The sequence below is a fragment of the Myotis lucifugus genome, unplaced genomic scaffold (genome assembly GCF_000147115.1).
Source record: "Myotis lucifugus unplaced genomic scaffold, Myoluc2.0 scaffold_83, whole genome shotgun sequence".
NCBI classification, from domain to species: Eukaryota; Metazoa; Chordata; class Mammalia; order Chiroptera; family Vespertilionidae; genus Myotis; species Myotis lucifugus.
The window spans coordinates 821,340-837,303 of NW_005871131.1; the positions used below are offsets into that span (position 1 = coordinate 821,340).

The 15,964-nt window shown below is 41.3% G+C and overlaps 1 protein-coding gene across 3 annotated transcripts in view; it reads right to left on the reverse strand.

Moving 5' to 3' along the window:
* DCP1A (decapping mRNA 1A) overlaps positions 1 to 15,964 on the reverse strand; it is a 50,399-nt gene continuing 34,435 nt past the window's right edge. For 2 of the 3 annotated variants that reach the window (XM_014457679.2, XM_023755683.1), the window contains 4 exons: positions 13,429 to 13,542; positions 7,768 to 8,520; positions 4,280 to 4,492; positions 1 to 3,785 (listed from right to left, as the gene is read on the reverse strand). In XM_014457679.2, the coding sequence (XP_014313165.1) occupies positions 3,705 to 3,785; positions 4,280 to 4,492; positions 7,768 to 8,520; positions 13,429 to 13,542 (1,161 nt within the window). In that variant the 3' untranslated portion in view covers positions 1 to 3,704. The remainder of the gene's footprint in view (positions 3,786 to 4,279; positions 4,493 to 7,767; positions 8,521 to 13,428; positions 13,543 to 15,964) is intronic. The other variant, XM_023755684.1, reaches the window with a different exon arrangement.

Genomic DNA, 15,964 nt, shown 5'->3' on the forward strand with positions numbered 1-15,964 from the left:
TTAGGTGGTAAAACTTGGTTTCGAACTTTTATTAAAAAAATATATTTGCAAACATATAAAATTTAGGATGAAAAATGCTCATTTGAAAACATGTAATAACTTAATATTTGCAAACATACACAGATGGTATAAAATTCATACCATTAAAAATGTTAATGATGCAGTATTGCGCTCATGGAACAAAAATCTCACTGTAATTCCAGAGCTCCCCCCCCCCAAAATGTTTCGGGGAGCTGGGACTCTGGGACACTGAAAGTCACGAGAGCCACGTGGCCAAAGCGGTGGTACAGAATAAAAACCACTTAGAACATAGAATCACACAGGTAAAAGGGAAACACAATCTTGCATCTTCCCCACTCTAAGTGAACGATATTGCATCTCAGCATTTAATGAAGATATCAAATCAAATATAAAAACCAAGTGAAACATTGCACACATCTCTCTTGCTGAAAAAACAGGCTCCTTGAGGCCCCAGCACACTCAGGGACACAGCTTTCAAAAAGCCCAGTGTTAGTTGCTTTACCTGGTGCAGATCTTAACATTTTAGGCACCTGAAAACACAGGGCACAAGGTACTTTGAATACAAGCGAAGAAAACCAAAGACAGGTAAGAGAGAAACACATGCTCAACAGCGAATGTGCAGCGAGAACGCAGGACACACGTCCCTGTGGTTCCTGGTCTTCGCTCATGCGGACGGGGCCCACGCGTGCCTGCACCGCCTCTCATTCCTCCGTGTTTCTGCATTTGCCCAGAGTTACAGTTTGATGGCTGATTTTGTTTCTTTAAGCAGTTAGGCACCTTCAATTTCATGTTGCATTATTAGTAATACAATGGCAGTTATGGCCTCTACTACCAAAATGAGAAAATTTCCAACTACATTCTTTGGGGAGGAGAGTAATAAAGCTGCATTGTTTAAAAATATTTAACTAGAGGATTTGATGGGGTTTACAATTTTTACAGGAAAACATAGGTGGAAAAGGAACAAATGCTTGACATGCAAAATTGGGGCAGACATAGCCTACACAAAGCCTGTCATCCTCAGGCAGAGGAGGACCCAGGTCACCTTCGGCTCTTCAAACACCACTGACGGTGACCCAAAGCCTCAGAAGGAAAGCGGTGGACACTCACATGCAGACAGCACGGAATGCTTCTCCTGACACTGACCGTCATTTGAAAACATAGGATTCAAAGTCACACCTTACAAATCTCAGGAGATGCACAGTGAGGAGGGGCTTCTGCCTAAAGGAGTAAGGTCGTCTGGGAGTCCATTCAAAACAGCACATTAACTACAACAGGAGAGCGGTCACCCCTGCAAAACCTAGCAAGAAGCCTCTCTGTTTTGGTGTCCATTACGATTCAACTAAGGTTCCAGAAAAGACACGGTAGCAATGTAAACACGCAACCCAAGCTAGCACGAGGTTCTGGACAGTGAGCCTGAAAGGAATAAGGCAACTGAACGGACTTCTGGGCCAGGATCATCTAACTGCAACTATCCAGGCTTGGCCCGACTTTCTTAGGAACTCATTCTGGCCCAAACTTCCAGGTAATCATAATGGTGAAGTTCTGGCTTCTGAACTTTAAATACATGCTCTGAATATTTAAATTTGGGAGTTGAAACAGGCATCACCTTTTCAAATCTCCATGACTTGGGCACTTAAAATCTACTTTCACATTAAGGAAACCTTATCACAGATTCTCTTTTCCATCTATCATATTTAGTCCCTTGGGTTAAAGGGTGAAAATGAACAGATTTGATTACAGACCCTCTTAGGATACTCTCTCTTAACTCTCCTAATATTATACATACTCAAATCACCATGTCAATTCAAATGTCTACTAATTATAACCAGAATCCCTTGATTCTTCTGCTTACCAAAGCCCACTGAGACTACTCTTGGGTGTGATCAAACCTACTGGTGCAACTGTTTTCTGAGAACAGTCGTGTGGCTCCGTGGACAGCCTCCTGGTGTCAGTAACTCTCTGTACCCTACTGTAACCTTCCCTTTCCCTGTGATACACCAGCAATTCATTTTTGGTTGCTGAACTTACACACTACCTTTGAAAACAAACTATTCCTAATTGAGTATGAGAACTTATAAGTTTTCCTGACTTTTGCACAATTCACAAATAACTAAGTAGATGCAATAGAAGACACTAAATTGAGAAGCAGAAAAGTTGCCAGAGAAGCATGTTTAGATGAATAAAGCCAATCAAACAAAGCATTCTTTATGCTAAAACACTAAGACCAAACTAAAACAAGTATGCAATTCACAGGTAATTTTCTAAAATCTCAACTAGGAAACAAAATCTATGGGCTTATGACTGAGTTACCATTAAAGCTTAACTGATTGTTCCCGAGGAACTATCACATCTGTCAGCATTATTCACAGCTAATCCTTATGCTAGCTGGTTGAGCCACTAGGGTTTTTACCCAATCATTAAATAGTGCTCAGAAAAGTAAGCAGTGCATCTTAATTGGTTAAATACTACAAAATGACCTGTATCATAGAAACAAAGACACTTTCATTCAAAGAATATCTTAAAATTACTATTGCTGAAATAAACCAAAATCTACATTAAAATATTACTAATCACCATTACATGCCATAAAAGAATAAATATAAATCCTGGCAGATTAATAGCAGCATAACAAAGCATCTTTACATATTTTCACACTTTGGCTGCAAAAGTACTCACAGCCTGAATACATTGGTAAAGTTCTGAATTTGCTTTGCTTGAACTCCGTATACTACAGTAAGGTAAGGGCAGTGTAAGTAACAGCTCCCTTTTCTGCATAGCTTCAAAATTATTCTCAGTAGACTCGAGGAATGGAACCAGAATGGCTTTGTCAGATTGGTCCACTGGTCCTTTGTCAAAGTGTTAAGGAAAACAATCAACAAAGACCTCTGTGTTTACACAGAAAAGGAAAATAAGGCTATGCTTCACACACAAATGTAACGTTTTCAAAACCACTGGAGAGTTTAACTTAAAGTGAAGATTTCTGATAGAATTTGAGCTTTACCAGCCTCAGCCTTTGCTTCAGAGGTGTGATGTGCCTGCTCTCTCGCCACCATATGGGAACGAACCTGCTGCATGTCAGCACTAAGGACTCTTAAAAACAAAACACAATTTTCAGGACTTTAAAGGCCCAAATGGAGCACTCATATAAAATATACTTCACTTGAACAAACCAGTCCTAACTTGCCCATTTAAATTCTGATCCTTACAACTGGAAACGACATTGCACAGAGTTGGCTTCTGCGCTGCTCAAACTTGACTCTCAGCCTAATGCTCACGTTCCTGGGGGGAAAGGGAAGAGGGGGAGGTGCACAGGCTGGGCTGAACTCTGACTGCGGCAAGGCTGGGGACCCTCCTCCCTAAGACTTCAAAAGCGAAAGCAGTTGAAACTCAGACTCCTTATTTCACACAGGTGCTTACAGCTGATGAAAACACCCACACAACTTAACACAATGGTCTTTTTTTTTTTTTTTTGTCAAAACAAAGGTCTGCTGGTGATGCTTCACAGTGAAACCTCCATTATCACTGAGAACGTCACTTGGAAAACATTCTTAAGGAATGAGTCTCTTTCTCATAGGCTCAATTTCAGGATTCTAGAAACTCAATGTTCTGTTCAGAAGTTCTCATGATGAGGCCTATTTGTTTCTGAGGTTGACATTCTGTTTTCAGGCTGGTTTCTGCTCCAGTCATAGGTTGTGGTTGTCCTTGTTCTTGGTCAGAACCTGCAAGTAGACTTCATGAAGTGTACTGAGGAAGCCGGAGTCATTCTGGAAGAGATGGTAATGTCAGTTACCTCATCAGAGCTCACGTCCTATTTTTTAAAAAATATGTTTGTATTGATTTTTAGAGAAAGGAAGGGAGAGGAAGAGAAACAATCGGCTGCCTCCTACATACTCCCTACTAGGGACCAAGCCGGCAACCTGGGCATGTGCCTTGACCAGGTTGCAACCTCTTGGTGCATGATATGATGCTCAACTAATTGAGCCACACCAGCCAGGGCAGAACTCACATCCTTGGTAACAGCTTAGGAAAAAGCTGTGTGAGTAACTAAATGTAAATAAATGATTTGTATAACTAGTTACCCATAGAATCTTACCATCCAGAAACACCATGATTAATAATTCACTCAGATATTATTCCACCTATAAGCTCAGGAAGAGAATAACATTACTTCCATCTAGTCCTGAATTAACTTACTGACCTAATTTCTAAAACTTGTAATTTTTTAAAATTAAAGAATGAAAATTCAAAGACTACATACCTTAATTAGATGTATTAATGTATCCTGGAGCTGAGACTTGCTGAGAATGATGGAAGGCTTTCTCTGATTTTCCGACGTTCCAACTGTCAGAGGCGAAGGGGAGCTTGCTTTCCTCTCCAGGTCTGTGGCCCTGGTCACTGTCTGCTGGAAAACACTCGGGGACAGCAGCACTGAAGACACTACAGCGGTAGTAACCAGGGGGGGACCTACAGCCTGCAGGGGAACAATGGTCATTTCTGTATCAAAGTGCAGAAGCCAGCAGCCAGGTTCAAAGTAAGCAACACCCGATAACCCGATAAGCAGAAGGAGACTGGAGCAGAGTCCAACGCTAACTATTTGGAGTTCAGATAACCATTCAGTGGAAGCATTTATGTCTGGTTAGGAAACGTGTCAGCTAAAGGATGAAGAGCCCATTTATGTGTTAAGAATTCTGTAGAGTTGTTATGAGAAGCCAAGTCTGATCACTAAAGAAGGGGAATACGATGAATAACCAGCATGGTATGTACACACAGTAAGAACAATCCTATGGTAAATTAAAATGTAAATTTTTTATGGGGGGGGGGCAAGAAAATGACTGAAAGAGGACATGAGAAAACGTTAGGGATGATGGCAATGTTACATATTGTGATTGGGTGAGGTTACTCGAGGGATAGACGTTTGTCAAAACTCATAAAAATCTGCATTTTAGTATATGTAAATTTTACTTCAATAAGAAGAGAATTAAAAAAATCCAGTTACATAGCATTTGTTTCTTTTGTAGTGTTCAATATATTTACTATACTACTGCTGGTCTCACAGATAGAATTTCTTAAAAATAAAACTAACATCTACCTCCTTCCCCATTTAGATGTGCTTCTAGGCTAGTAATGGCTAACCATCAGAACATACTAAGCTAAGAATAATCAGTTTTAATAATTCTCATATTTGCTATAATCAACGAGAGATCTACATTTCTCTATCTGCCACCCTCCTCATGTACAAAGAGCAAAGAGCCTGTCACAGTTCTGTGGGTATAATTCTGGTGTCTGAGCCATTTAGCTTTTTTGTGTGTGTGCAGCACCAGGCTGAGATCCCGCCAATCACCATGTAGCAGGACAAGCTACAGAAAAGACTGGTTGACAAGACCAGTCAGAAGTTGGCTTTAGTGTAAAATCTGAGACATGAGGCGAAATGAAAAGGCTCAAAGGCAAATGGGAATGTAAAATTTTAGAGATGAAAAAAAAAATAAGTGTGCATTTTCAAGGTTGGCAGGTAATTGAGGGTGGGGGCAATTTTTAAAAATGGGGCAGGGGAGGATAAACAAGACAGAGCACACAGGCCTGGGAGGCTTTGTTGTCAGGGCAACAGGAAGCCAAGGAGAGCACCGTGGCAGGCAGTGACACTGCCCTTTGCTAACTGGGACATCACAGCTCTTCCAGGGCAAAGCGTATTTCCTACTCAGAGAAGCAGGCTGCTGTGTTCTGAGCAGTCACCCACCCATTCACAAACACTGAGCAAATGTCTGCCCTGTGGCTGACCCTGCACGTGTAGTCAGGGAAGACATCCACACAGTGATGACTCGAGTCTACAGAGGCCACAGTAATGAACTGTGTGGGGTCGCAGAGGAGCCTGGTCTACGAGGGGGTATCTACGAGTCTAGCTTGAAAGCTATGAGCTTTTCAGTCAAGTACAGTGCCTTACTTCACACCCAGAACTTTTTGTTGTTGTTAATCCTCACCCGAGGATATTTCCCATTGATCTTTTAGAGAGAGTGGAAGAGAGAGGGAAAGACAAACATCAATGTGAGAGAAACACATCAATTGGTTGTCTCCTGCAAGAGCCCCAACCAGAGCCCGAGTCAGGGAGGAGCCTGCAACCAAGGTATGTGCCCTTGACCGGAATGGAACCCGGGACCCTTTGGGGGTCAAGCCCACAACCCAGCCTATGCCCTGACCGGGAATCGAACCATGACCTCCTGGTTCATGGATTGATGCTCAACCACTGAGCGACACTGGCCGGGCCATTTTAGGGTTTTTTGTTTGTTTATGCCTGATAGTTCCAGAAGTCCTCATTTGACTCAGGACCACTCAAATCATCCCAAGCTGTGTTCAACTCCCAACTCCTTCAGTCCTCATTCAGTGTCTACCTTGTGCAGGCACACTAGGGTGCCACAGAGCATCCCAGGTTTGAAGCTTATTAAATTGTCACTTTGGGCCAGTTCTCTTGAGGTTCTCTGCAGCACAAGGGGGAAGGAGAGTGTCCTATGTAACAGGTCTTGTGCCCTAAAATGCGTTTGCTGCCACTCTTCCTGTTGCTGTGGGAGCGCAGGCATCAATCCTGAATGCCTCCTTTCAAGGGCAGCATATGTATGTGTATTTTCTCAATTACCTGGCAGGATCGAATTTTAGGAGCTGGGGCTTCATTGAGTCCTAATGTGTGTGCTCTACAACTCGAAGTTCTTTCTCTCCCAGTGAATGAGGACAAGATTTCGCATGTGTAAGCGTGACTCTGGATAAAGGCCGTTTAGTGCTACCTGTCCAAAGTTTAAAGAGCCTCATCCAGAGGTGTGCTGCCAGGACCTTGCACATCTGCAGACTCAATAGCAACAAAAGTCCTACAAAAGTCACAGGTTTCAGTTTTTTCCTCAGAGACACAGTTAAGGCTTTGCACACACCTCCTTGCGGTGTGAAGAGGGTCAGAATCTGTCTTGAAGCTCTCATCCTGTTGCATCATCAGCTACACTGTCACAAGTTCCTGTCAGCCTCTTCCGTCAGGAATCTAGGACTAGTTGCTAACGTTTCCTATTGCTAACCTACAATTTTCCTCAGTAACTAGGAAATCCTTATTGAAACGTGCTACATCTGTTCATCTCTCTTTTTTAAAACATTGGTCTATGCAGCAAAACCAGGATCCTGAAGTCTTTGCCAAAGGTGTTATCCAGTGTCATCCTGGTAAGAGCTCCCATTTTCTCAAGAACACAGTATGTGTAAGTTCTGCTGGGTGTGGCCCTAGCAGGTTTGGCTTAGCGGATAGAGTGTCAGCCTATGGCCCAAAGGGTCCCAGGTTCGATTCTGATCAAGGACATGTACCTTGGTTGCAGGCTCCTCCCTTTCCCGGGCCCTGGTCAGGGCTTGTGCAGGAGGCAACCAATCAATGTGTTTCTCTCACATCAATATTTGTCTTTCCCTCTCTAAAAATCAATGGAAAAATATCCTTGGATGAAGATTAAAAATAACTAAAATAAAATAAAATGACTCTGTCTTGCCCTGGTGGCATGGCTCAGTGGTAGAGCATCGACATATGAACCAGGAGGTCACGGTTTGACTCCAAGTCAGGGCACATGCCGGGTTTGGAGCTCGATCCCCAGTGTGGGGCGTGCATGAGGCAGCCAATCAATGTTTCTCTCATCTATGTTTCTCTCTCTCGATCCCTCTCCCTCTCAAATCGATAAAAGCATATGGTCTTTCCAGTTCCCCCCACTCGGTTAAAGCACCACCCTCCTGCAGTACCTGAGGGGGAGCAAGCACCATGTTGCTCAGGGCGGTGGAGGCTCTTGCTGCTGCTGTCTTAGGAGGAGGCTCTATGAAGCTCTCAGGTGTGGCCAGCTGGCCAGCTGCTGGAGGAAAGCTGGGTGCCACTGCACCTTTCCCAAGCGACTGTGTCTGTATTTGGTCATGCTGTGGGGTCAACCTGAGTTTCTGGAGAAGATCAACACTTGGGAGGGTTGTCCCAGCAGTATTTGTCACGCTCAGAGGGGCCCTGAAGGGGCTCTGACTGGCAGTCAGACTGGCATGGCTCAGCTCGGGGACTGACTGACCCAGGAGTGGAGACCTCTGTCTTGGCGTGGTCTTCACTGCCTGCATCATGGTGGTGTTTCGGGGTAAGCAGGGGGGAACCTGTACAGTAGGAGCTTCTGCTGGTAGAGTGGGGCTGAGCCCGGGGTGCAATGGGATCGCATAGCTTGGGAGCTGCTTTTCACTGGACTGTGAGATGGAGGCAGGAGTGATTAGCACCGGGGCAGTGACTTCAGGTTGGGCTGAGTGGTGGGCAGCGGGATGGGCACCCGGGTTTTCTGACCGAGGAGTCCCTCCTGACTGCTCAAAGGAAAATGGTAGGAATGAGCTGAGTTCTTTCTGAGGGGCATCTCCTGGCAGCTTCTCCACTTCTTCTGAATCCAGACCCACAACTGTTGGCTGTTCCTTTGGCAAAGAGGTTCCAAACAATTCTTCCACGGTCAGGTGTTTGTGTCCTGATGGAGCAGACTGGAAAACAAACAAAACCACCAATGAAAGACATCTCTTGCAAACCAGTGTAACTACACTTTTTCATCAATCAAAAACAGTTTGCAGAAGCAAGGATGGATGGAGTCTGAAAATAAGAAAATGGAACAAAGTGAAGATGTACCAGCGATTAAGGCCAAGATGCATCTAGTCTCCCCAGGTTGGTGGGTAGAAATCTACATTAGTAGCCCTGGTTGGAAGCTCAATTGGTTAGAGCATTGTCCCGATACGCCAAGGTTCCTGGTTCGATCCCCGGTCAGGAGGACCATACAAGAATCAACTAATGAATGAATAAATAAGTGGAACAACAAATTAATGTCTCTCTCTCTCAAAAAAAAACAACAACAAAAAACAAACAAACATGCACTAGTAATAAAATTCAAATTTTAGGGACTCCAGATAACAGTGTTAGAGTTCACTTTTTTCCTGGGCAAATGACTGATATCAGGTGAGGGGACAATTACCTTATTACAAAGTTAATTGTGCCTATTGCCCCATGTCAGTAACACATGTAGGGAAATAACACTCAGGAGGGACCAAATGCTGATCAAGTAATCCTACTTTTATTTTGACTACTCTTTTTTTAAAAAATATATATTTTATTGATTTTTTACAGAGAGGAAGGGAGTGGGATAGAGAGTTAGAAACATTGATGAGAGAGAAACATCAATCAGCTGCCTCTTGCACACCCCCTACTGGGGATGTGCCCGCAACCAAGGTACATGCCTTTTACCAGAATCGAACCTGGGACCCTTGAGTCTGCAGACCGACGCTCTATCAACTGAGCCAAACCGGTTAGGGCTATTTTGACTACTCTTGATACAAAGCTAGGCATTGCACCTCGGCTGGGTCTCAAATATCAGAAAATAAATGTAACCATTAAAAAAAAAAATAGGCCTTTCTCATTCTACTCCCAAGTCACAAAGTCTTCAAAAAAAGCCAAAGCATTTGCCTGGCCGGTGTTGCTCAGTGGATTGAGCATCGCCCCATGCACCAAAAGGTCACCGGTTTGATTCCCAGTCAGGGCACATGCCTGGGTTTCAGGCTCCATCCCCAATAGGGGGCATGCAGGAGGCAGCTGATCAATGTTTCTCTCTCACATCATTTTTCTCTCTCTCCCCTTTGTCAAGGAGAGACAACAGAGGAAGGAGGCCCGTGCTGAGAACAGAGGACGCAGGCAGTTTACAAGTGAAGGGAATGACCTGGTGAGGACGTGTCAGCTGCTGGGTGAGGTGGCGGAGCAGGTCTGAGGAAGATGATGGCAGCTCCAAGTAACTGTTGTTGAGGAAGAGGCAGAAGCCTCCCCCAGTTGTAAAGAACTGAAATTTCATATCAAACAATTTTATCTTAGAATATACTCAATGAAGAGAATTCTATTAATTTTTAAAAGCTAACATAATATATTTTGGGAAATTAATGTGACAAGTGGTTTGTTTAAGTGAAGGAATTCTCCAATGGCAAATAATTATTTTTCTCCTCTCTCCACCATCCTACCTATAGTCCCTAATAATCTCAATTCTACTGTTTCTATGAATTTGCCTATTCTAGATACCTTGGATAAGTGCAATCATACAATATTTGTCCTTTTAGGACTAGCTTATTTCATTTAGCATGTTTTCAGGGTTCATCCATGTTGTAGCATGTGTCAGAATTTCATTCATTTTTAAGGCTGAATAATATTGCACTGTATGCATATATCACATCTTGTTTACTCACTCATCTGATGATTGACACTTGGGTTCTTTCCACCTTTTGGCTATAGTGAATAACGCTGCTATGAACATTAGTGTAAATATATCAGTTTTAGTCATTGTTTTCAATTCTTTTGGGTATATGTCCATGAACTGAATTGCTGGATCATATTATAATTCTACACTTAACTTTTTGAGGAACTGCCAAACTGTTTTCCACAGCTGCTGCGCCATTTTATGTTACTTCCAGCAGTGCAAGAGGGTTCTAATTTCTCCATATTCTTGCCAATCTTTGTTGGCCATTTGTTTATCTTATTAGAAGAAATGTCTATTCAAGTCCTTTGCCCATTTTTGATTTGGGTTAATTCCTTTTTATACACATTATGTTTAAAACAAAATGATCAAGATGCCTGGCAAAAAAAGTGCTGGAAAACTACACTGATTTTTATTCATTGATGCAAATTATGTAGATCTTTACCACCACATTCTGTTATATATGTATATAGATTTATATATATGGAGAGAAACCAACATTTAGATATAACTGCTTTGAAAAACATAGACCATATAAGGGCTATTTTCCAGAAATTTAAGTCTTTCCCAGGTAAGAATACTATTTTTATGTTATAAGAAAAGGAACAATAGGACATGGAAAAGCCTCCCCATGAAATACACCTTACACTTCAAGAATGTCAGGATCTAGGCAGCAATTTTTACCTGCCTGGTGGACCATCAATCAACTTTTAAACTAAAACAATCTGTATTTACATTTGGAATGTTTCTACACTTACACTTAAAAATAACTATTTCTAATGGTTTAAAACCTACTTCATATTAAAAAATAAAACTATATAGCGAAACTTTGAACCTGGACTACAAAAAAAAAACAGAAAGTTTCCAGATTTCTCAGTGCTGCCTCCCTATAACTTCTGCCAGGCCAGAAACAGATTCTAACACTTGTGCGTTACTCTCTTAATCTGTAGGGCACTACTATTATTGTTGCCATTTTATAGATGATGCCCGAGTACAACATAACCAGACTCTAATCTAGTTCTAACATAGTCCACATTCTTCCCATTATGCCACCACATGAGGTGTCAATTAAGCAGACTATAGGTTACCTAATCAACTGAACAGTAATATTAACCTTTGGAAAACAAAGGTGCAGCTAAACCTTGAAGAACTAAGAGGTGGCTACAGGTCAAGATGTACCAACTAATGGAATAGACAACTGGCGAATCAGTCACAGAGGCTGAACTTTGTAAGCAGAGCCTGCTTCTCCACACAAGCTCCCAACAGCTCTACAGTCTCTGCCCGAGAGGACCCCATGACAAGAAAAACTGGCTACATTCCTCTAGAAACTGGGCTTATATAGTCATGGACTCCTCTTCCATCATCCATAGAAAAGGTTAAATTTTACTCTTTCCTCATGTCTGGATATGCTTCAGGTTTGGATTCTGAGTTTTATAACACCTCACTTAAATCAAGTGTTAGTCTGACCATTTCCCCTGGGAGATGGAATTCAGTGAACAACAACATATATGGTACACGGCAAAATTTTAATATACTGTGTCAGGTTTTACACTGTTCCTTCCTCATCCCACAGCTCTCCATATTTAGAGAATTTTGTATATGTTTGGCTCTATTGTGTTCATGTCAGATTTCCTACCTGGTCAGTAAACTGAGCACACAAGAGGGTATGCATTACTCCTAACATAGGAATAAAAACAAAACAAAACCAACTAGAAAAGTAGTCCCAAAGGAATTCTAATAAGTGAATTATGAAACATATGGAATTAATACTATTAAGGCTTGAGAGCATTCTTTGCTCCTCAGCACTAGATGGCAGTGTTACCAAAGAAATGTACTATCTCTGTGTAGGGGCGGATTATGGAGTCAATCCATTCCTAAAATCACAACATGATAGAACTGGAGAGAACTGAGATAGATTAGTAGCTGTTTAGGGTTAAGGATGAGGAGGGGGGAGGCAGAAAGGGTAGGACAGGGAAGTCCGTATAATAATAGAAGGTCAACACTAAGGATCCTTGTGGTGATGGAAGTCTTCTGTATCTTCACTGTGGTGGTGGATACACAAAGCTATACACCAGATAAAATTGCATGGAACTAAATATGTACACACATACACACACACAAATGAATACAAATAAAACTGAGAAAATGTGAACTAGATGGTAGATGTGTCAACATCCTAGTTGTGATATCGTACTATATTCTGCAAGCTGTTAACAATGGGGAATGGGGGAAGGCTACATGGGATCTTTCTGTATCATTTCTTGTAACTACATGTGAATCTATAATTACTTCAAAATAAAAAGTTTAATTAAAAAACTATGGGTTTTATTTGGTATCTGTTCATTCATCAAGCCATCAGTTATAAAGAAAACTCAGTCAACAGATATTTATAATGTTGATGCTAATAAGAACAGATGCTGAACTAGGCAGACCTAACTGCCTGCCCCCATGGAGCTTACATTTTGGTGGGAGGAGACAATGAATATATACGAAAACCACAACCATGTTAGTCGGGTAGAAGTCTTAGGGAGAAAATAAAGCACAGGAAGGATTGTTATTTAAAATAGAGAGGTGAGAGAAAGCCTCATCTATATAGAGGATACTTGAGACCTGAAGGAAGAAAGGGAGCAAGCCATACACAGAAGGCAAGTATTCCAGGCCAGGGAACAACAAGTGCAAAGGCCTGTCTGAGGAGGGAGCAAATCTGGCACATTTGTGGAAAGGCAGAAGAGCCAGCAAGGCTGGGGTCAAGTGAGCAGGCAGAGATACAAGATGAGACCAGGGTGTGGGGCCAGATCAAGTAGGGCCTTGTGGGCCACTGCCACGACCTTGGCTTTTGAGTGAGATAGATGCCACTGGAGAGTTTTAAGCAGAGGAGTGCCATGATCTAACTTGTTTTGCCAGGATTGTGCTGGCAGCTGGGTTAAGAATAGGTAAGGGAGTGACAAGGGCAAAAGCTGGAAACCAGACAGAAACTACTATAAAATCCAGATAAAGGACAGTTCCGTGGATGAGGGGAAATGACATGAGTGAATATCACTATGCACTGCCTATACGTGCCTTGAAGATAAATGACATATCAAACTTGTACTGCATTAAAATCCTTACAAAATGCTGCCCTGTGTTTTGTTATCTTGGACAAAGCTGGAGCTTTAGCTGTACACACCTTATCTTGTAACCCGGATGGCGTCTCTTCTAGAGTCTCGGTGCTTCCCAGATTGGAGAGCTGAGTGCTTGGCTGTAGCCCAGGACTGGAGATATTCGAGTCGCCCATTTGATTCTTAAATTAAAAGGAAAAGTATATCATGTGAAAAAGTTTGCTATTATTTGGCTCACACAATAGCAATTGAGGTTATTAGAAGTGCTATTTTAAAAAACAAGCAAAAAAACCCCCAAAACAACCAAAAAACCAAACAAATGTTTTGCTTTGGATTCTCATGTAACTTATACAATAAAATTTCTAGCAAGTTGAGCACTTCATTTTAAACAATAAGGTTAGCAACAATTATTATTTTTATAACCCTTTTAAGGAAAAACCAATGGCATTATTTCATCACATACTATTTTCCATTAAAAAACATTTCCTCCATGCCAAAACCGGTTTGGCTCAGTGGATAGAGCGTCGGCCTGCGGACTGAAGGGTCCCAGGTTCGATTCCGGTCAAGGGCATGTACCTTGGTTGCGGGCATATCCCCAGTGGGAGATGTGCAGGAGGCAGCTGATCGATGTTTCTCTCTCATTGATGTTTCTAACTCTTTATCTCTCTCCCTTCCTCTCTGTAAAAAATCAATAAAATATATTTAAAAAACAAACAAAAAAAAAAACATTTCCTCCAATTTTACTGAGGAATAATTGACATACATCATTGTGTAAGTTTAAGGCATACAACATGATGGCTTGATTTACACATAATGTGAAGTGATTACCATAATAGATTTAGCTAACACCCATCTTCTCATATAGGTACAATAGAAAGAAAAGGTCTTTTTTTGCTTCATTTTTAATATATGGTAAAATTAACCTTCTTGGGGTATATAGTTCTGAGTATCGATCACTATCATCAGGATATAAAATAGTTCTCTCACCCCCAAAATACGCCCGTGTGCTGTCTCACTGTAGGCATGCCCTTCCTGCATTCTTAGAAACTAGTGATCTGTTCTCCATCACTCTAGTTTCGCCTTTCTGATAATGACAGAATACTGGCTTCTTTCTCTTAGTATAATGCCTCTGAAGATTCATTCAAGCTGCTGTGTGTATTAATGATCACTCCTTTCCATTGCTGAGCAGTATTCCACTGCATGTCTACACTGCAGTTTGTTTATAACTATTCACCCATAGGAGGACATGTGTGTTGTTTCCAGTTTTTGGTGCTTATGAATGCAGCTTCAATGAAACTTCACAGGTTTTGTGTAGACAAAAGCTTCATTTCTCAAGAGTAAATACACAGGAGTGGTACCTGGGTCACACAGTAAATATATCTTTCTTCTAAATTTTTAGTTTTATGTTTTACATTTAGATCTATAATCCATTTTCAGTTTATTTTTGTTATGGGTATTACATTTAGGTTAGGGTTCTTTTTTTTTGCATATGGATGACCAATTGTTTTCAATCATTTGTTGAAATCATCAAATATTCTTAAAAATTAAACTACATTTTAGGTCTCTACATATCACAATTACAGATGACAAAAGTCATAAAGTATTATAAATTCTTGTTAACTTGTATGTAACACTAAAAGTGAAAATATTTTTGTTCTGAAAGAGAATACTAAAAAAAGAGATGGAGATGGAATTACGAATTTTTAGAAATTTAAGTTCTATTTGGGTTATCTGATCTGCATCTGGTGAGCATTATCTAGGTCAAAATGAGCACCAAAAACAGTTCAGGACACTCAAGATAAAAAGAAAAGCCTTAAACTTCAAATTCCAGAGACAGATGAATTTTTCTTGATGCCATACTATAAATATAGGTGCTTAGCATAGGAGTAGATACTCCAATGTTGAATGAATGATACGCATTTTTCTATTCAAATGCCTTAACCATTACATTATTTCAGAACACCATTTTTGGTGTTACCCATTTAAATAGAGATGAAGTTGTCTGTGAAAGCCTATGAAATATCTTCTAACATATTTCTTTGTGCAACATCACCATCAATCTGTATCACTACACTATGAAAAATGTGTGGAATTGTACTGTATTAGATAAAACATAAACTCAAAACACTGCTCATAACAAGTTCTTAAAACAGCTGTATAAAATGTTCTGGAACATTTTTTAAATGGGGAGCTTTTTAAAAAAACAAATATATTTTTATTGATTTCAGAGAGAGGAAGGAGAGGTGGAGATAGAAACATCAATGATGAGAGAGAATCATCAATCGGCTGCCTCCTATACACCCCGACTGGGGATCGAGCCCACAACTTGGGCATGTGCCCCGACCAGGAATCGAACCTTGACCTCTTGATTTATAGGTCAATCCTCAACCACTGAGCCACACCGGCTGAGTTAAAAATGAGAGGTTTTACATAAATATCCCAGCCTGTCATTTTCAGAGAGAAGCTGGATAATTTGGCAACAATTGCCTGGAGGTGAGCTGCAACTGACTCTGTGACATAGCAACAGGCTCCCTATGTCAGATCCACCCTGGCCCGTAGCAGGCACTCCCATGGCCCGCATGGTTTTAGGGACATCTGAGTCTG